The sequence below is a fragment of the Amphiura filiformis genome, chromosome 4, assembly GCF_039555335.1.
Source record: "Amphiura filiformis chromosome 4, Afil_fr2py, whole genome shotgun sequence".
Lineage (NCBI taxonomy): Eukaryota > Metazoa > Echinodermata > Ophiuroidea > Amphilepidida > Amphiuridae > Amphiura > Amphiura filiformis.
Window position 1 is genome coordinate 66467307 of NC_092631.1, and position 22248 is coordinate 66489554.

Consider the following 22248-nt stretch of genomic DNA (forward strand, 5'->3'; position numbering starts at 1 on the left):
GAAAAATGTCAGTTACTCATTTGGTAGAACAGTGAACAGAACAAAATGTTAAACTTGAAGGTGTTGTTATTTTGAAAAGGACACAAAACCTACCTAACTATAATTACTGTTTTATTAGTCAAGTTGTTTGATTTCCCTTGCAAAATAAAATAAAAATCCCTTCAAATTTGACATTTTGTAATGTTTCCTGTTTTGCCAAATGAGTATCGGTGAAAATTTATATACGTTTTTCCTGCCCAGTGACAACATTTAAAAATTCATGTTACAAAAATCAACAATTGCCAAAACAGTACGTAACCTTGTGTGGTATTTCATTTTCTGTTTAACTTAGAATGTAGTGTACATATATCTTACTGCACACAGGTGTGCGGCTTAACAGCTACTTAAGGACATTTAATACCACTTCTAGTACCTTTTAAAAACAACAATTACATGTATCAGTGTCATTGTAGTGACGAAAAAAACCACCCATTCTATATGCGTACTGACTTGCCAAGTAACGGATGGTCAGTAGTTTTGGGTTTTTTTCCTGGAAGAGGCCCAATAGCCCTAAAAATATTTTTGTAAACATAGTTTAAAAACAAAATTGTGTAAAAATCAATCCACTATGGCTAAAAAATGGTTGGTTTTTTTTATGTCGTCTTATAGTATTCATTTTTGAATAATAGGATGGAAACATGATGTGGAAGAAACTTGTGATTAATTAAATGTGTGCGGCCTGCTTGGCATACACACACAGGTTATGCACCTTGTCATAATACAATCTACATTGCAAAATGCCAAGCGACAAGTGACACAAACTGGATGGAAATTTTGTGGAAGAAACTTGCGATTGATAATGTGTGTGGCTTGGCATGTTACGCATGCAGGCATGCACCTGATCTTACATGTTACAATCTACATTTCAAAATGCCAAGTGACACAAAACTGGATGGAAATTTTGTGGAAGAAACTTGTGATTACTTACATCTGAGAGCTTTTCTATACAGTATAATCATCTCTTGCATTGTTACTAGTTTTGTCTCCATATAACCATAACAAATAACAGTAAAATCAGTGTGTTTGCATTATGAATTATATTCAAGAAACTCCAAGAAGTGACTGCCACGCAACTATGAGATACAAGAGTTACTGAATGCAATTCCCATTATGAAATGTAAGAAAAACATGTTGATAACTAGCCAAACCAAAAGAACCAGACTGTGCACTAAATGTATTTAAAATCAACTTACATTGGATCTCAATTTCCATAGCTATCCCCATGTTCCTCAACACTTTTTCAAATTTTAAAACAACATGTTGCGCATACAGTGGATTCATTACAAATACCCATTACACACTTAACTACTTATAAACAAAAATATCCCCCAAAACACAAAATAAATATACATGTGACCTGTACAAATACCATTTAATATATATCTAGGCACAATTTAAACACAAAATATTATTAGTGACTTTGTGAGAAATTAAACTGATTGGTAAACAACAAATGCATGAAATATTTAAGTCATTAACTTAGGCACGTACAAATTAGCGTTGCTCTAAAGCCAACTTCCACTAGCGCATCAGTGAGTGTTGGGACTTTCTAGGTAACTTGAGGCTAATTGAGACTTGCCCAAGTTGCTTTGACAAGCCATTGATTACTACGATTACTTGGGAATTTCTGGGTAAGTGCAAGAGCTCATAAAGAGCTACATGAATGTATGTGGCATTTTCTTAAGCATGGTTAAAAGACAGGAAGATCCGATTTTAAAATCACAAAAGAAAATAGTAATATTCCAATATGATCCCTCAAGACTTGGGTCAATACTAACCAGACTCATTAAAATGTTATTGTTAATGACAATAATTTATTTTATAAACATTCATTAGCATGGTAATGTGTTTATTTTACTTGTGTACAAATGTGAACATTGAAGTTTGGCCATGGGACACACCCTTTTGTTGTTTGCACTTAGTTTTTTACATTAGTTGTTTTTTCAATTTCCAATGTCAAGTTTATGTCATATCAAATTAGCTTCTAGGTGTGTCTGTTGCTACTATTTTACACATAATTATGTATGGATGAAAGTACAGTTTTGTTGTGTCAGCCCAAGCCTTCCCATCAATTAATTTCTTAATATTTTTCTAACATTTTTTGTTACCAATCAAGTTTTACAATAATTTACAATAATAGTTGTTGTAAAATATACTTAAGCTCTATATTTTTAGAACCTGCACCTTTTTTGTGGCATACAAATTTGAAATATATTATATTTTTTTGTAAACTCAACAATGACATGTTGGTTAGGTACAGCATGTACACATCAATGTCACAGACCTCCATTTTGTGGAGTTTATCTGTCACACGTCATTGATTAGCTATCCAAATACCATGGCAACATATCACCATAGAAACAGCTAGAAACTAAGGAACTCAAATCTTTAAAATTGGATGAGAAAAAGAAGAAATGAGAATTTTCACAACAGGGAAATTCTATGTATGGTGGAAACCTCTCCAGAAGAGGTTTTACTGCACAACTCACTTTGAAATATTTACCTGTAGAATACGCCTGATTAAATTGTTTGAGGTAATAATGTGGAAGATATTTCGATGTAGGTATTTGCTTAATACAGATTCCTTAAAGCAAGTCTCGAAGAACTATTTTGATTGGTTAAAAAAAGGAATATATAATGTATTGAGCCAATCAGATAGGTAAGAACAGTCAGTAGGGCTGAAGGGATTAGGCTTAAAATTGCTACCATATATGCTCTAATAAACAAACGCCCCTGGTGTGTAAAATTTTTGAAAAGGGGTGTGTTTTAGACATCATTATTTCAATGATAATTCCCGGGGAAATATTTGAAAAGGGTGTGTTTTAGACATCATTATTTCAATGATAATTCCTGGGGAAATCATAGATTAAAAATCACCTGAAATGACGAACTATGAACACATGATCAATGACTTCCATCACAATTTTTGCCATTAACAGTGCCATTACAGATCGTGTATGGACAGTGGTAAGCTTACCTACACAAGATAGCATAGCATAGAAATTGTTTGTTTCAATTTTTCAAAAAGGCTGGAGGGGTGTTTATTAGAGGATATACAGCAGACACTATATAGAGATCAGAATAACCACAAGATATTATGGTAACTCAGATCATCGACAACTGGTATTGTTGGGATGAAGTATATGTAGAAGATACAAAGAGTTCAGATGCAACACCAGATAAACACCATTTTCAAACTTTTGAGTTCAGGCCACCAACATCGGTCCTATAATGCTAGCTTTAACTTGAAACCTCCTTCAAAAATTCCAAAGGTAATTTTTTTGACCTTTGAAAGACATATTGTCTATTGTGTTTTCTTTATATTTGGCCATTTATGTACCTGTATCTCAAATTTGAGAAAAATGGAGATGTTGGTTTTTGCATCTGAACTCTACACACTTTGATGTACCATACATAGTATATATATACAGGTAATTGCTTACAAATTATACAGATGTAATTAATTTTATAAAGGCACTTATAGTTAAGTTGAATTAAAATACTATAGTTTGTATAATGGTATGATCACACACCAAATTGTCAAGGCATACTCAGGTCATTCCATCCCAGGTCTAGCAATGCTTAACCCTATGAGTCGAGTACACCTGCTGATTGGTTACAAGAAAACATGTATTTTAGCCATACAGCAGTATGGTAAGAATGAAGAGGATTGAGCTTAGATATTTAGAAGCTGTACTTTAATGGACGTTCAATAAAATCCTTGTCTACATTTTCTATAGCTAGACCTGGGAAGCAAATTGTGGTGGGAGCAATACTGGAGTTGGTACGCTTTAAATGTTCACACTGTATTGTTGTATTGTAAGATATATTGTTAATTATGATAACAAAATGTCATCAAATTAAAGATTTGATCTATAAAGAGCATACAACCTGCAAGTAACCAATTGGAGCAAAAGTTGTGACAAACCACACAGGAATACCATCTTAAACTCGTTTTATAAATGATACAATTAGACGAGTATTTAAATTCCAATTAAAATCCATACTACCCCTGTAGAAGATGTTTGAAATATCTTCTGCAGGGGGAGTATGAATTTCAAATGCAGCGCATTTGTCAACGCTATTTGAAACTCACACTCCCTCTGTGGACGATTCAGGTTAAATCTTTCTCAGAGGGTGTATGAAATTAAAACGGAGCTGTTTACTGTGTTCATTCCACTTGAAATTCATATTCCCCCTGTGGAAGATGTTTTCCAAATTCTTCCACAGGGGTTTGTGGATTTCAACTGGAATAGCCTGAAGGGCAAAATTGCTTCTCTCTCAAGTCTTCAAGTTGAGCAACTGTCTAACTGTAAGAAACAGTTTCTTTTATTCTTAACCTGCATTGTTACTAAATTTCTTTAGTGATACATTGCTTACATTGCTGCTTTACACATGAAGGCTTAGCATACACTTGACAGACCATATGCTATAACCATGGTAACATATATATTACCTGCAGGTTGAATACCCCTCGTAAAATCTATGTGAAGAATAACACACATATAAACAGGTGTATCTCAAAATGACAAGTACCTATCAATGTTATCGTAACAATACCAATATTATTTTCGCAACTTGCATTTTTGCTTGCATATCACAGAAACCATCTCTGTTACAGTCAGAGAGACCCATCTCTGCTACAGTCCAGTGTCTTCTAGCTGCTGGACTGTGATGCAAAAAAATTCCAATTATGATGTCTTGACAGAGCTGTAGCTAGAACTATAGTGTGCCTCGTTTCAAGTTGAGACTTGAGAGTAACACCGTATTGATTTCGCAGTGGCAGATTTGAATCAGTGGATGCATACGTCTCCAGTGTACAGACAAATCACCCTTCTGCGCATGTGTATACGCCCCGTGTGAATAAGTTAGCACATGTGATTAGAATCTGCCACTGCTAAATCCAACATGGCGTTACTCTCAACTTGAGACGAGACAGACATTGTACTTGACATTTTCAGATGGCCTGCAGAAAGACGACTGATATAAATTAGGAAGAGTTGCGATTCACTCTGGTTATTATAATTTATATATCTGTAAAAAATCAAGGTGGGTGAATTTACGTAAGGCACATTGTAAACTTGTTTACAAATCTATTCTATTACCCCCATTTAAACAAGCCAATATCAAAGAAGTTGGTGGGATTGAACATTTCTTTTTAAGCATAGCTGTTCATCGTCAATACAATATAAAATTGCAGTACCATTGATAAAATTATCTTGTATAAGAATTGTGTATAGGCAAATGTTACAGTAGCGTATCAGGGGTCACTTGATTTTGGCGGCAAATATAAATAATTTCTCGGTGGGCATAATTTTGACACAGCTTTATCGGCCACAATTACACATGGAAACAGTTTTGATTTTACTGAGCCAATTTGCAATTTTAGCTCAAAATCAAGGTGTTTACCAGGCTAAAAACAAGATTCATAATGCACCCCCCCCCCCCGATACACTACTTAAATTTAACTCTGGTGGGTTGATATATCTGTACACTTACAGAGCCAGTACAAACAAAGCTCTATTTTTATTTTTGCAGTTCACTTACATGTAGAATATACCAAATTACCTGATACTAATCGTTGAGAATCTTGTATAAATTGACACACACACACATACACAGTAGAGTACCTGTCTTGTTTCGAAGTTGACTCATTTCTATGTTTTTGTAGTTGTCTTCATTTCATGATGATGACAGCGATGTTGAAGATGTTTAAGAATTTCATTCCAAAGCTTCTAGCAAAAGGTGAAGCAAGTCACATAAGTCACTTACTTTGTTCCATTGGTTACTCCATTCCCATTTGTGACTGTGAACATAACAAGAGAAAGCGTAATCAAAACATGATCACTGAAATCAGTTCCCAATTTTCTTATAGGCAGCCTTATCAGACAGTGAGCCTACTACATTTTATAGATACTGATAGATAGAAAGTAATCTATCTTTATTGAGGGTAAAACACAAGCACTGCCTTCCATGCAGGAATTTTGACAACATTACAATGGTGTGGAATGAAAGAAAATGTTTTACAAACCCCCAGGTACACAAACATATAATACTGGTTCAACATGAGCTGACCAGGACAAGTTGCTGTAAAATTTTACATTTCAATAATGTTATATAAGTTGTATTCCGTTGAACCTTTCTAAAATACAGGCTGTATCAGAATGATTGGTACCCAATAGTTTTTAAAAAGCCTGCTTCATGCAAATACAACATTGGATCCTATTAATTGAGAAGTTAAATGATCATTTATAAATAACATTAATATACAAATTAGGCAGATCCAATTACATTTCAATATTGTTATCGGATTGGGTGCACAAAAGTAATTTCGGTTCAGCTCTAGTTGTATTGAGTTCTCCATGCTAACAATAACAGCTGTTGCTTTCAACTGGTGGCTTGAAATCCTTTTGTCAGGTTGGTTGATTGCTTGTGTTTTGTGGCTTTTATAGTTAGTTTTTTTTGTAAAAAATAGCTTGAATATGGTATAGGATAATAGTTCCAACTGGAAAAAATAGCTTCCCCCTATACACATGTCTGCATGGATTCCCTTTAAATTTGCTGTGTATGGTTGGATACATGTAGACAGAGCAGCTTTACAAATAGGACTGCTTCTAATTTTGAAAATCTCACAAAATAATTTTGGCACAATTACCGAATAGGGTGCAACTTGCTAGACTTGAGTCCAGTCCTCGTTTACAGAGTTTAGGGTTAGGGTTTAGGGTTGGGGTAGAGCAGTCTTGTAATAAGACTAGTAGAGTTGCACCCTATTCAGCAATCACTCCATAATTTTGAACTTACCATCCTTAGACTGAAATCTAAGGGATGAAGAGAATATTCAAAAGCGCGATTTGCCATCAGGTCCATCCTTCATGAACTCATGACCAAGTCCATTACCACACTTTCCACATGATACCTATATACAAAAAAAAAAAATTGAAAAGAGTCGAGCTAGATCAAGTTTGCATTTTAGTGCAAGTAGCATTGAAGCACCTTACCAAACTGTTATTATGGACCAGATAATAGATATTTTGGATGTACTACATGTTTTTTGACAAGCCAAAGTGTTTCTGCCAGAAAGAAGCACCCTGTCATATCTAGCTTTTGTACTGAAAACTGATTCCAGTACAATTCATGCACTGGGTATCAGTACATACAGCCTGTCTCAAAAAAAATTGTGCAAGTGAAAAGCGCCCTCTTTGGCAATTAGAAAATATCATTGTGGCATAATGCTTAAATCAACGTCACGGGCGTAGTCTTAGGTCTTAAATGCCGTTTGTTCTGTTCAATTTGCTCGTTCCAATTTCGAGATCTGTTTATTTAACAAGGAAAGGGTAAAATCACAATTGTGCCACTTTTACTAGGGAAGAGAGCTGTACATGTAAATCAATGATAGCTGATGTTGATGCGTCTAATGCACTCCCCCTTTCAGGGCGCATGCATTAGACGCATCAACATCAGCACGCGTGCACTGTTTTGTATTTTACATTATTTTCGCCCATTATCCGGCTGAAAAGGGCACTATTGTTACAAAATTTTGTATTTTACACTATTTTGGCCCTGAATTTTGCTAGAAAAGCGGCTCCTTGCCCTTTTTCTTTTCCCTCCTGATTTTCTCTTTCATTTTTTGTCAAAGGGGCACTTTTTCTTTAATTTTTTGTCAGGGGGGCTACTGGTCTTAAGTGACTAAGAGAACATTATTTACCATGACAAAATCATTGACATGCACATGTATTAAATTATACAGCAGAATGTGAAATATTTATTTATCTTTTTTAAAATCTCTTTTAAGTGGAAAAAGAGAATCATCATTCCTGCATCATGATAAAACAGTAAAAACATTTTGTATTATGTAATTGATGCATTCTTTTGATTTCACGACGGAACTCTTGATAAACTTGATGCTATCACTGTTACATGTAAAGCCCTCTTCCCTAGTAAAAGTGGCACAATTGTGATTTTACCCTTTCGTCTTTAACTAAACATATCTCGAGATTAAAAAAAGCAAATTGAACAGAACAAACGGCATTTGCGAGCTAAGACTACGCCCTTGCCGTTGATGTAAGCATTATGTCACAACGGTATTTTCTAATTGCCAGAGAGGGCGATTTTCACTTGCACAATTTTTTTTGAGACAGGCTGTACATAACATTGATCCAAAAACCTACATGTAGGTTAGGATTTAGGCCTTGCCTGTTAAACTCTAATACTGGTACATTGTGTGTGAACCGAAGCCATATTTCCAAATTCCCCACAATTTCTGTATTGGATGTGATCAATCTGTGCATTTAAATTTATAGGACCGGTACCGTATATGTAGGATTGTTCCAAGCTGGAACAATCCTACATATACGGTACCGTACCTATAAATTTAAATGCAGGGGATTGTTACTATTATGTTTCTATGGCAACAATACCTTGAGAGCATTTAATCCATCCGGTCGCTTGGAGACACTATTCTTATGAACAGTTTCTGTGAAGGCTGGCCATGGTGAGGCATGTTGGTACTTGGTTCTGCTAGAAAACAGTTCATGTTCACACTTGGAACATACATAGACCCCTGTAAAGATTGATGGAAAAAATGAATACTACTTGATGAACATGAGCATCAACACAATATCATTGCATTTAGGGAAGAATTATTTACAGACAGTCATCCTTCTTTCTCTGGCATGTATTGCCCCTAACCCACCCGAGTACTACAAAATACTACTTGATATATGCGCTGTTTGTGCATGCATCCCACGTGGTGTGATGACGAAATCGCCTTAAGTGATATATAGGCACGGTTTCGCTGGCCAGCGAAGCCCAAGACCCATGGCAAAGTGTCATGGACCATCTGCTTGGCATGTGAAGGGTCTCGGGTTCGAATCCCACCCAGAGTAAACAACTTATTTCTTTCTTTTCTCTCTTTATTCCTTCCTTCTTTCCCTTCCCATCGCCAAAAGGCCCCTGGTGGGTTTGGGTTAAGGTATGTTAATATGTTGTTATGAGCCGTAATGACTCGAGGCCAAAATCACCTCTTACCCAAATTCACACCAATGCACAATATCTAATCAATTTTGTTTTAACAGTGTGTTATTAATAACACACTGTTTGATTGAGTTAACAAAATATATGTCTAATTGAAAGTAAAATATGATTGACACATGTACAATAATTACCACATGGCCACCCATGCATGGAAAATTGTAACATTTGTTAAGCTTATTACTGGGTAATTTTGTCATTTGGAAGGACTGAATTTACTAGATGATGTGAAACAGTCAAACTTTACTATCTGCGCCGGTAGAGGCAACGTTATGCAATTGCAGTGTTGCAGGCCGAATGTGGTTCAAAATTCGGCACCCTAACTTCTTAAGCTGATTATTCATGTGTCCTTTCTAACACAAATTTTCCTTCAGTAATCAAGAAGTTCTACATTTTTGAGTAGAGGAAACTCACAAATTTACTAGCTGAAGCATTAAAATAATGTGAGGAATCTATGAAATCCTGAAAATCTTGTATACCGGTAATTTTGGAAGATTGTCACGCAGGGCAGGATACACGATATTTTTGTCTCACCACTGAACTATACACCCATATAAACATTGCTACTTCTATGACGTCATAGTTGTCTGGCATTAATTTTGGAGTATGAGATCCACGAACTCACGTAATTTGCATAATATAATTTGCATATAACGGAGAATACTGTATTTAGTTTGATGATCAATTGGCGAATTTCAGGGATCTTTCTTGCATTCTGAAGACTGACATTGAAATTTATTGCGTCCGGTCGGACGCAGAAGGTTTGATAATTTCAAAATTAATGCGTCCGGCGCTCAAAAAAAGCGTCATGGACGCGAAGACGCGCTCTGGCGCGAACCCTGCCGCAGACTTGTAGTATTGGGACCCGTCATGAGTATGGGTACGGGTACGAGCCATGAGTACGGGTACAGGTACGGGTCTCAGACCATGGGTACGGGTACGGGTCCCAGGCCATGGGTACGGGTCCGGGTCCGAAGCCATGAGTACGGGTACGGGTACGGGTCCGAACCCAAAATAGGGTGCGGGTACGGGTACGGGTCCGGGTCCGGAGCTATGAGTACGGGTACGGGTACGGAAATTGGGACTCGAGTACGGGTATGGGTACGGGCCATGGGTACGGGTACAGATATTGGGACTAGAATACTTGTATGAGTCCCATTATGGGTACATGTGTATAAACAAAGCTATTGTTATTGATATTGACATTAATTTATTGGCTATTATACCTTGCTGTAAATACACACTTTGATGTCATTTATACCACAAAAAATGAATTAAACTACATTTCGCACTAACAGAATTAGAGAAATTAATTTTGTTATAACCATATACAACATTTTAATTTGTTGTGTGTGCCATGAGTTGCTGAGACATTTCTATTTGCTAAGAAGTACTTCCATTTACAGAAAATTGTAGAACTGGTTTTGTGGAAGTACAAAAAGAGATGCTGATGGTCTTAGTGAATCTAGTGTAACGGGATTCGAAATTTATATTTAGTGGTGCGCGACCTTATGCTTCCGTCTCGTGATCCGCGCAATGCATTACTGGGAGTGTTGAGGCCGTACAAAATTGCAACGTGGAAGCTCCGATGATTGTGATATTTCATCGCCAAACAGGGCTGGGGATTCAGGTAATAATAAATTTGGTTAATTAATTGAAGTAAAGGAAGGTTTATAGCACCCGATGAGCTCGGTGGCGTGTGTGTTTAGTGTGTTAAATCATGGAAATTGATAGATTTTGTGCACCTATTCTGGTATTGGGAATTGCGTGTGAAGAAAGCATTGACGCCAAATATTGCGTATTTTTGAGATGATAACCGGGGGTTTGGGCTCAAAATTCTCTTTGTTGACATTATGTCAGGCGCTAATTTGTGTGCAAGGGTCATTACTAATGTGTATTTATCATGATGTTTAGATGTTAACTTCAGTAGAGTAAACCATGAGTGCATTTGGCCGTAAAATTGGTCATTTTCTAGATCATCTATATTTTGGAAATTAATATTTTGCAATTTGTCACGTAGGCAATAGGTCATAGGGCAAGGTACATGCCAAGCGCTGCACACATACAAATACGGTTTGTCATACAAAGCATTGGGTCATTGTGTAGGATGTATAAAATAGATTGAATGTTTGTACTTTGTTTATATTATGTCAGATGCTCCTAATTAAGTGATTGCTCGCCCATTGTTGTGATTTTGACTCATGTACCAAAATAATAGACCAAAATGTTGTTTGGCATGGATTATTTGGATATTCATAATTAATTAGTTAATTACTTTTCTGTATGTTGTTATGTCAATTCAGGTGACCAAAATTGTCAAAAGAAATGTATGCTTTATAAATGTTAATTGCGGATTAAAAGAAATTAATCAGTTTCATGTCAATGATGTTACATTTCAGTCATGTGAAGTTCAAGTAAATAGGTGATAGCGCTGTGTCTTCATATTATGCATTTATCATGTTACATGAACTTGTGTGTAGGCGTATAAATGTCAGTTATGCAAAATGGCATCATGTTTGAGCAGAAATGCCATTATTTATTATAGCTCATGATACGATCCAAGCGAACTGTAGTCATAATCCAGATTTAAATGTGTGTACCAAAGAAGGAATATTATTGTTCATTGGGTTGTAGGTTGGCGTGAATGAGACAGTATTTAAATCATAACATTTTGGATTACCGTATTCCATTTGCAATTGTTTGGATATAAACATGGTGGTGGACGTGGTAAATGAACAACATTTGTCTATTTTTGTAGTGTAAAGACGAAGCGAGTTAAGGATGAATGTGAACCAAAGAGTTGCAAAGGAAATATTGGTGCTTTTTCTGAAAGTAAGGCCTAGTTTGACATATACGCATAGGCCTATAGTCATGTGGTGCTACAGCAGTGTGCTAGGAATTAAGGTGGCACCTTACTCGAGTGTCATATATTTATATGGTGCTGATTATGCGAATTTTATTGTGTATCATAATTATGTGTGTCTATCGTCATATTTTTTATATTGAGACCCGTCCATTTTATATGCTAAATGTGTGTCTGGTTACATAAAGTTACCAGCTTTTTATATATATAATCATGTGTGCAACAACTGATCACATAAAGTGAGTCAGATTTAAAATATGTGTTTTTAATAATGTGTGCTACCAATCTGTGTACCTAATTCAGGACCAAATTCGTAGGTACATTTTTATATTGTGATTTTGCTGTGTACCTAATTCAGGACCAAATACATAGGTACATTTTTATATTGTGATTTCTTGTTTCACCAAAGATATCAGTCTAAAATGTGAGTTTTTGAAGTCGAGGTATAAGTCGAGTTCAGACGAGTTATCATTTATTCCTTTTATTTTCAACCAGATATGTAGGTCCTCTATTTGGAAGTTATTAAAGCGTTATTTATTTTGTGAGCCCAGTAGGCCTTCACTAGTTAGTATTAATATTTTCCAAAAGAAGGTAACTCGTCCATTATGTTTTGATATATTATACATGTAACACAAAATACCTTTGCATGCCTTGTTAAAATTGTATGTTATAAGAATGAATCCTTGCTATTAATATTATGTGCACTATTTTGTCAATTGCATAAATTGCAGCATCTAAAGTTCTCACATGCCAAGAGAGTTATGTGTTAGCGAGTTTTGATTTTCTTTGAGGAGTTATGGGGCGAGTTGGTCATAAACTATCATGTTGTGGGGAAATACACACATGAACCCAAAATTAGCTCATTTCTATTATTTTTGTGTGAGATGACTAATGATAGCCAGGGATTAGATATCATTGTCATTCTCACTTAGTGCACCGTTAGCAGGTATTCAAAATAATTGATTATCTTATGTTTTCTTAAAATGTGATATTGCAACAAAATAATGTATATTGTTCGATAATGACCACGAGTGTGCTTGTGCTGGACAGTCGTTACTAAAGAGAGTTATCGTCAAAAGAGAGTTATTGTCAAAAGAGAGTTATTGTCAAGTCAGAGTTATTGTAAAAAGGAGTTATCAAAAGGAGAGTTATTGTCAAAAAGGAGTTCCAAAGGGAGTTACTACTAAATAGGAGTTATGTATCTGATTGTTCAGCCGGGTCACTCAGGTCACTCATGCATGTTGCAATGTTATATTATATATTGTGTGTAGACATTAAGACAAGTAAGACAATTAGACATCAAGACATTTCTTTCTTTCTTTCTTTTTATCTTTAACAGCTCTGTATGTTTCTGCTGTTTCTAGACTGTTGTTTCGATTGCTGAATCTGTACATGTACCAATTCTGTTGTTTCTGAAATTGCTGCTTGGCATTTTGCTGTTTGCTGATCGTGTTCGTGCTGAAACAGCTCGGTTTCTGATGCAACTCGGTTGTGGTGCTGTTGTGTAGTAGTAAACAGCTACTGGTTATTCATGGGAGTACAAGCTCTGTTGTTCGTGAAATAACTTTGTTGTGGTGCTTTGTTTGGTGACAAATAGTAGTAATAAATAAGTACTAGTGCAAAGTAAAGTCTAAGTTTCCAGTGCAGTTCTTAGTGGTCCAGCATAGCTCCTCCAGTGCACCGCCTGATTCCGGCTCCGGCCAACCCACCCCTTAAAGCCACTTGCCAGCCACAAATACCATCAGACCTAACCGCTCGGTCCCGTTACACTAGCTTAAATATTTTGGGATGCAAAAATCATGTTAACTATGTCTGTGTATTGACACACAGACTGTACAATACTAATTTCAACATACATTTAGCAGTGATATAGCATTCACCTCAAAACATCAACTGGATTTCAAATTTAGTGAAGCCTTTCATGCACATCCACACATCCCAGCACACATCCACCAGATTATCCATTAGCTTAATATAATTATTATCATTATTAATTATGCACATCTGGATAATTATTAATATTTTGCCTACATGTATAAGCTCCAATAAATCATAAATGGCAAAGGAACTCTGTATCATTTGACTCAAATGCACACATACTGCCCAAGTACATGTGGTGGGAAAATGTAGTTTTTATGTGTGCACTTGTGTTAGGGGAGTGTATTTGGATGGGGAATATTAAAATGATGAATAAAATAATGCTATAATAATGATATCAAAACATGATAACTTGAAATTCACCACAAACAACAATTTCTTGAAATGTTTTAGTTCCAGTTTGCTATTTTTTTCTGTATCAGTCAGAGTGTGAATGCTACATGTAGGCCCTATATAGTTTATGTATGAGTGGCATGAGTGTGCATAGGCTGGAGGCTGTCACAATCATGACAATGTAGGTATCTACCCTGTGTGTAGCATACATGTACATTTTGTGTAGCCAGGACTAGATTTACCTCTTTCAGGGCCCTGGGCCAGGCTACAATTTAGGGCTCTTGCTATCTGGATCCATGCATGTGTTGCTCCCCACCCAACCTCATCCATGTAACCTATTATTTCGATTTATATGTCTATGATCAGAGGACTCAGTGCATGAGTGGAGTTAACAGGCTTGTGAGAAGTGAGAGTAGATCTACTCTCACTTTCTTACATGCATACATGTAGGCAGGCACTGTATGGTACCCGTACCCATGGTACCCGTGTCCACGGGTACGGGTCATGGGCCATGAGTACGGGTACGGGTCCCAGGCCATGAGTGCTGGATGCAGAGTGGGTCCCGGGCCATGAGTCTGGTACGGGTCCCAGTCCATGAGTGCGGGTGCGGGTCCCAGTCCATGAGTGCGGGTGCGGGTCCGAAGACAAAATAGGGCATGAGTGCGGTGCAGTATGCGGGTCCGGAGCCATGGCCATGGGTACGGGTACGGAAATTGGGACTCGAGTACGGGTACGGGTACAAGTTCTGCCGAAATCGGCACCCTTGCGGGCACGAAAATATCCGATCTTTGCGATCAAAAACACAAAATTACAACTTTAAACATACTATTGGCAAAAGACATTATTACCAAACAATATAGAATAGAAAATTTGACATAATTTTCTCAAAATATTGAAGAAATTTGCTCACTAAACATCGAAAAAGTACGCAATCCAATTCCCGTTCAAACGCGTGAGAAACTGATCAAGTGCATAATCCCGACTAGTATTTCCCATTCATTGACATTCGGGTGTAAGTCAGTCCTTAATAAACATAGGTACGGCGTATATAGGACTGGCAAGCGAGTCTACATGTAGTATAAAAACCAGGAAGTTGTCAACATATACGACGGGAAAATGAACATTGTACACCATTTCCAGAACTGTCATCCTTTTTTTTATAAAATAACTTTTTTAAGCTTACCACTTTCAAAATGGTCCTTGTACTTTTCTCCAGAAAACCAGGAGCAATAAGACATCGTTGCTAATTAAGCTTTGAACTGTTGATCAAAAAATCATGAAATTGGAAACCAGAACAAGGAAGTGTACTGTCATCGACCAACGGCAGGGTCCTGTTATGTGTTATATTTTTGCACCGGTTCCGATTACATCATCATCTTTTGCAAATCCGGACATGGATAAATACAGCTCGTCATACTAAACTCATGATAGACTCTGTTACATACCAAAATCAACGCTCCTTTTTCACTTCGAGTCAGACCAGGAATAATAGACAAAGGCAGGGGGGGTGGGTCATACTTCTCTGGCAATTCCAGGGCAATCCCGACGGCAACACCACGGGAACACGATTTGTTTTATGCGCATGTCTAGCGCATGCGCATTTTGAACAATTAGCAATATCAGCCGTTAAAAACAGCCTGTGATCTTCAATCAGCTGATCGTAAATAACAATCCCGGAGTTGACCAGCTTCAACACACGGTTACAATCGAATCGTGACAATGGGAATTAAATCTTTACTCCCAAAATTCAAGAATATAGAAAATAAAGTTTCTGCCAGGGTTTCTGCCGCGGATTTGGGCGGTGAAGTGCAGGCATTGACGCATCAATTTATGGATCTACACATAAATATTAACGAAGTACACATCTGCACAACCTGGAATTGATCCACGAAAGTAAGTTTTAAGCTTAAGCTTATTAAATGCTATGTAATGTAGATGGTATACCATCTACATGTAGTGAAATTGTTATGATCATTTTAAATCGGGTGTGGTGCTGAATCCAGTTACAATTTTGTGGATCTAGATCTTGTGGTTCTGTAATTATGATGTGAAAAGAGTTGAAACGCAACATCTTCATAATTGACATATTTCTCAAGAACCACAATTATTTACAATACTATTCATATATTAAGAAATTATTTTAAGTGTGTGACTTGTATTCGGTGATGAAGGAAAGGATTAAGGGCTTATTTTGCATTAATCTCCTATTCTAAACCATGAAAATTGTCTTTTTATAGCTGCGTGACCAAAAAAGCATCCTGTACCGTTGATTGGTTTTAATGTTACCTGGTCACATTCCTAATGAAGTAAATTTTTAAGAATACATGACAAGCCGTTCCTATGCCAACCTGTCCTTGCGTCAACCTGTACCACATTTTTTGAAGGCAACTCGTCACTGACCAGTAACCAACCTGTCCCTTGCTTGCTGGAGGGAATAAAGCTAAGGTAGTTGACTATATATATATTGTCAAGGGGACGGGTAGACTATATTGTCAAGGGCAGTGGTGTACCGTGTATTGAGGTCACTTGTCAGAGCGGGCAAAATCCTGGTGTGCGGTAGATTTACCCGGTCACAGGGTAGATTTTCTCAGACAGAGGTGTAAAATAGGCTGATTTAGCATAATTTTTCAGGTTTTCCTTCCTGGTCAAAGCCATGGGGGGGTGCAGAGTGACCCCTGCCACAGATACGCCACTGGTCAAGGGGTGGGTTGGGATAGGGACAAGTTGTATATCAACCAATTTTTATGTCACTTTTATGCAATTATGGTTCTTACAGGTACCCGGTATGTCAATGATTTCTGCTAAGCAGTAGATGTGTTGGTTAGGCAAAATGTTACGCCCATAGTTGTTTTTGACGGGGAAGATCGAGCTACAAGCAAAGCAGCACACAAAGGAAGAAAGAAAAGGGTATGCATTAATTCATCATGTATTTACATCTTCATTCTTGGTAATTGAAGTAAAAAAATCAAACTAAAAAGATATGTACAATGTATGTGAAGCGCTAACATTCACATATTTTGGGTATAATCGCTTGAATTTTAGGTTTGGTCACAATTTTAAGATTTTTCCAAGATACCCATTTTAAAGTATTCATTTTCCAAAAAAGTTTTCACAAAATTGAAAGAACCCATGGTGATCTGTAATACAATCCATGCAGAAAAAAGTACCGGTATAGAAAATAGACCATAGCAGAATGGTAAACTACATATCCGTCAATACATGCTTTTTCCATGGGAAATGAACTTTGCTGCTTGGATGATGTCACGATGAGGTTAGCATTTATTCCGTATTGAAAGCGTGTACTGACGGATATGCAGTCGACCGCCCTCATCATGCGCATATTTTGGGGGCTTTAGGCGCCAGCCCCTGGAGTCAAAGCAGGGGTGGCCAAATCGAAGGGGCAGCGGAAGAAGAAGGGGCGGCAAAAAGAATTAGTAAAGAAAAAGGGCGGAAAATTTGAAAAAATTGTACTATATATCAAAATGTGTTAATTTTGGGGCAACCTTTTCGGGCTGCTGAGCAAAATTGAATTTTCTTCAGCCCCGGGGTAAGGCGTCCACTGCACGCCACTGCTCATAGGACTTAATTTTAACGAATTCAACTCTGCGCCGCGTAATTTGATTTAAAAAAATGCTAATTTGAACTTTTTGCGGAAAATACCGGTGCTTACCAATACAGTGTAGTTCGTAAATACAAATTAGGGCACCAAATCTGTGTGGGTACTTGTACTGTCTGTGTAATCATTGGGAATTTCAATATTTCTCTGTTTGTGTTTGCTTGTTTTATTATGTCCAAGTACTAGATTTTCCTTGGGTAAAGCTCAACCTCACTTTTGTGAAATTAATCAACTAGAGGAGTTTATGCATGCATCTAATGTATTATGTACCTCAATTTTCCTCAAATTTTGATATCTAAATTTGCATTTCTTTCTTCATGTCATTAGGAGAAAAAGACAGGAGAAGGCTAGAGCACTGCACCACCATGCCACACAAAATGAGTTTGCAAGTAAGTCTATGATGTATGACATGTACATTGTACGAGGGGGTATCCAAAAGTTTTTGACATCACCCAGAAGTGAAAGAGCTATTTTGATGAAATTATGTCAGTGTAATCACTGGTCCTTATGTACATTATGGTTCAGAAATGCTCTCATAAGTATAAGTTTACTTTCTATCCAGATGGCACTAGGTGGGCAGTAGCTAGGCGCATAACCCGCAAGATGGTGAAAATTGAGGAGCGTAAGCGTGATTAAGGTTCCTGCATTTGAAGGGTTAGGCCTACAATGCTCATAAAATCTATGATGAAATGAAAGCTATCTACGGTGATGATTGCCCATCATATTGCACTGTTGCTTTTTGAAAAAGGAATTTCCAAACTGGCCACATGTCCCTCACAGATTAGCCAAGAAGTGGGCGTCCATCACTTATGGATGGCGCGCCACAGTGAAGAAACTCAAGAAAGTGGAGGATCTTATCATGAAAAGGTAATGCGCCTACTGCCCATCTAGCGCCACCTGGAAAGAAAGTAAACATACTTATGAGACCATTTTTGAACCATAATGTACATAAGGACCAGTGATTACACTGACAAAATTTCATCAATATAGCTCTTTCACTTCTGGGTGATGTCAAAAACTTTTGGATACCCCCTCGTATATACACATGTATCCTACAGTAAAATAAATTAAGGAACCGTTCACAAACACTTGTTAGGGGCCCTGATGCAAAAAAATTTCATCGTGAAAATTTTTCGGGCCCCCTTTTTCAGATCTCAAAAATTTCAGGGCCCCCTTTTGACATGAAAATTATGGGTCAACCCCATATACTCAATTTTCCGGGAAAATTTGTGGTCAATTTTTCAGAGCCCTCTCCCCTAGAAGGGTCAAAACTTTTAAGAGCCCCCCTTTTGAATCAGCCCCCCAACAAGTGTTTGTGAACAGTCCCTAATGTAGACAATTCCATGATCATCCACCATGAATGGGCTGCAGTTTCAGCAAAGGAATTTGCCATGTACAGTGTATTTTAGCCACTGAATTTTAGTGTACGGCACTAGTATAAACTGTGATTTGGTAGGCAAATGTACATTGTATTTATTACGGCAAACCCTTGCTCATTCATTTGTGATTAAGCCAGTCTCCGGGAAGAGACTATAGTTTCAGTCACAGTTTTGGTCACCTTACACCTTCAAATGTGCTCAAAATTTACACTGATGTAAAAAATAAAGATTTCTTTAATTTAACTTCATGTGAGGAAAGTAGTTGTGAATTTGTTGATAATTTATTTTTTCTGTGTGCCCTCTTGTGGCTGTGGTGTACACCTCACACCTTTGTGCGGAGAATGTCAGTGGAAGTTGGAGCTACATGTAAGAAAGCATGAGTACCGGTACCTCAAACTGCTTTGAAATGAATTTGAAATGTTGTCGCTAACAGTGACATTTTCATAACCACTTGCACCATTTTGCCAATGTTTGCCACCAGCAGTAATTTGTCTCCCAGAATATCATTGTATCCCACGTATCATTTTCAATTTGCAGTAAAAACTTGTTCGATGTGAAACAATATTTTATTATATTTCTTTTTAAATTTATAGGTTGGTGTGTGTGGTAAGGCAAAAGATTGACCAAGCCCTGGAAACTGATAACTCAGGCAACTGGTAGTCAGGAACCATATTTGAGATCGAAAAGTTGCAATAAACATTCTCTCTGCGAGTCTGTGTACTGGTGTACTACAGTGCCATTTGTGGCAACAAGCAATCGACAAGTAACTTTTAGATTTTACATTCCAATTAAATCTAAGCAGTGGACTATGACATTAAGTGTTTTAGGATTAATATTATGAAGCTCAGTTACACTACCTGATTCATATTGGGCTGCCTGCACAGGTACACCATCGCTGAGGTAGTCGGAGGTACATGTACTTGGCTGGTACTGTGCAGTACCAGGTGAGTACCAGTTTAGAACCAGTGCAGTACCACTGCTGGTGGATCCTGTGCAGTGGCATAATTGGTACTGTGTAGGTACCCCGGTCCCCGCACTCCGTGCATCCCCGGGTATTCATGCTTGTCGAAAATTTCGCGAAATAGGGGGTGTTTTCAAATGAAGAAACGCGATTCGCGAAACACACAAAAAAAGGGTTGTTTTTTCAAACCATGTGTTCGCGAAATTGAAAAAAAGGTATTTTCATCGAGCAGCCTACGCGTTTCTGCCAGAAAAGGGTATATTAATATATCGTTCGCGTTTTAGCGAAAATAGGGGTATTGTCGAAGGGCAAATAATTGCGAAATCGCTAAAAAAGGGCTGTTTTACCCTAAAAACTTCGCGAAATGAGATGCAAAAGGGGGTGTTTTTAAAGTTCACCGACAAGCATGAATACCCGCGGATGCACGGAGTGCGGGGACCGGGGTAGGTACTTTGTGTGTACCAGTCTGCAGATGGACAAAATAGGAATCTTGTAGTGATAGATTGGATAGACAGCTGAGAACATCATGCTTGTAAGCTTTTAGGCTTTGGGTTGAGCCTTTTGTTTGAGCCTGGCCCTATCAGGGCCCGAGCTTGCGTCTGCCCGGACTGACTGGTTGAATAAACCTGCAGGGGGTCACTCCCATTGTGGCCTGTACACCTCCCGCGATAATCAACTTTTGAAATGCACCCTAAACAAGGATTTAACCCTTGGCTAAAACGATACCCTAAACAGATATCACACGCCTGTTTTCACACCCTAAACATATACAGGGATTTTGTTCCTTGCATCAAATTTCATACCCTAAATTTCATTTCCACGTATTAGCAATTGCAATTTTGCTACCCTTTTTCCATTTTTTTTTTTTTACACCTTAAACACGATACACACGTATCGTGTCTACCCACGAAAAACTACCCTTTTTACGCATTTTTATTATCGCGGATGGTGTACATGCCACAATGGGAGTGACCCCCCTGGGAAATAAACAAATTTGTTCTTGGTTAAAAAACACAAGAGCAGTCATATCATGATTTAACCTAAGTAGTCCTCCATCCCCCAATTAGTGCCCCACACTGAACTCTTTTGACTCAAAGGTGCAACTAACCCCATTCGCCCATACACTCAATTTATTTCTATTATGTTCTCATAATCTTCCTTCCTATACTTTGTACAGAGTTAAAGAGTCCAATTCGCCACTTGCACGGTTCCGCCATTATGCACTATGTGCGGGGAGAGCCTCGAACTGGCAGCATACATGAATGGGAATTGAACCAGTCATAACATTCTGTGTAAGGTTACGTAATTCTTCCTTTCATGGATGCTGCCAGTTCGAGGCTCTCCCCGCATATAGTGCATAATGGCGGAACCGTGCAAGTGGCGAATATAATCAACACTTGGACTCAAAACTTGGACTGTGTTGGATAGGTTCAATGTTCCCCCCAAAATTGTTTTCCACAATTTTTTGACCAAAACTCATTTTTGACCAAAAATCACATTTTGACCAAAAACCACATTTTTTACCAAAAATCACATTTTTTACCAAAAGTCATGTTTTTGACCAAAAAAGATTCTGAAAACATAATGATAAAATTGGATGTTTTTTCACCCAATACAAAATTTATTGGTCTCGCTAGTATGAGTTAAAAAATATTGAAATATTCATCTCGTCCAATATTTTAAAACTCATAGCTCGACCAATAAATTTGCGTATTGGGTTCAAACCATCCAATTTTATATTATTATTGTCAGGGAAATGCAAGTATTTTGAAACACTCCCAGCTAACTCAGTCATGTGGCAATATATGGCCTTGCGATCAGCAAACTGAGCTAGTTCTTCATGAAACGAAGATTTTGAATTATGATCACCATGAACACAAGCTATTGCCAAAAAAATGGGGAAAATGCAAATGGACATTAAAGATGAGAGAAGAAGACTACAATCTCAAGACTTAGTCTATAATAGTAGAACCATGCTATATAAAAATAACATTTTATTAAACCTCTTTACATGGTATCTGAAGATTTACTTTACATTATTGAAGGCAAATTTGGTAACTTTTAACACAATCACTGGCAGATGATGTTAACAATCATGACTTTGTATGTGTAAAAATGAAAAGAATAATAAATTGAAAGCATAATCATT

The 22248-nt window shown here is 37.4% G+C and overlaps 1 protein-coding gene and 1 long non-coding RNA gene across 2 annotated transcripts; one reads left to right on the plus strand and one right to left on the minus strand.

The window, feature by feature from the left end:
• Positions 1-2966: 2966 nt before the first annotated feature.
• Positions 2967-15497, minus strand: LOC140151235 (methionine-R-sulfoxide reductase B1-A-like). The gene is made up of 4 exons (XM_072173503.1): positions 15327-15497; positions 8457-8599; positions 6841-6955; positions 2967-5845 (listed from the first exon to the last, which is right to left on the minus strand). The coding sequence occupies exons 1-4, from the start codon at positions 15379-15381 to the stop codon at positions 5808-5810; spliced, it is 351 nt and encodes a 116-aa protein (XP_072029604.1). The 5' UTR covers positions 15382-15497; the 3' UTR covers positions 2967-5807.
• A 1428-nt stretch (positions 15498-16925) lies between these two features.
• On the plus strand, positions 16926-20956 carry LOC140149908 (uncharacterized). Its single transcript, XR_011858771.1, has 4 exons — positions 16926-17050; positions 18087-18148; positions 19732-20157; positions 20547-20956. It is a non-coding gene; the product is annotated as an uncharacterized lncRNA (long non-coding RNA).
• The last annotated feature ends 1292 nt before the right edge of the window (positions 20957-22248 follow it).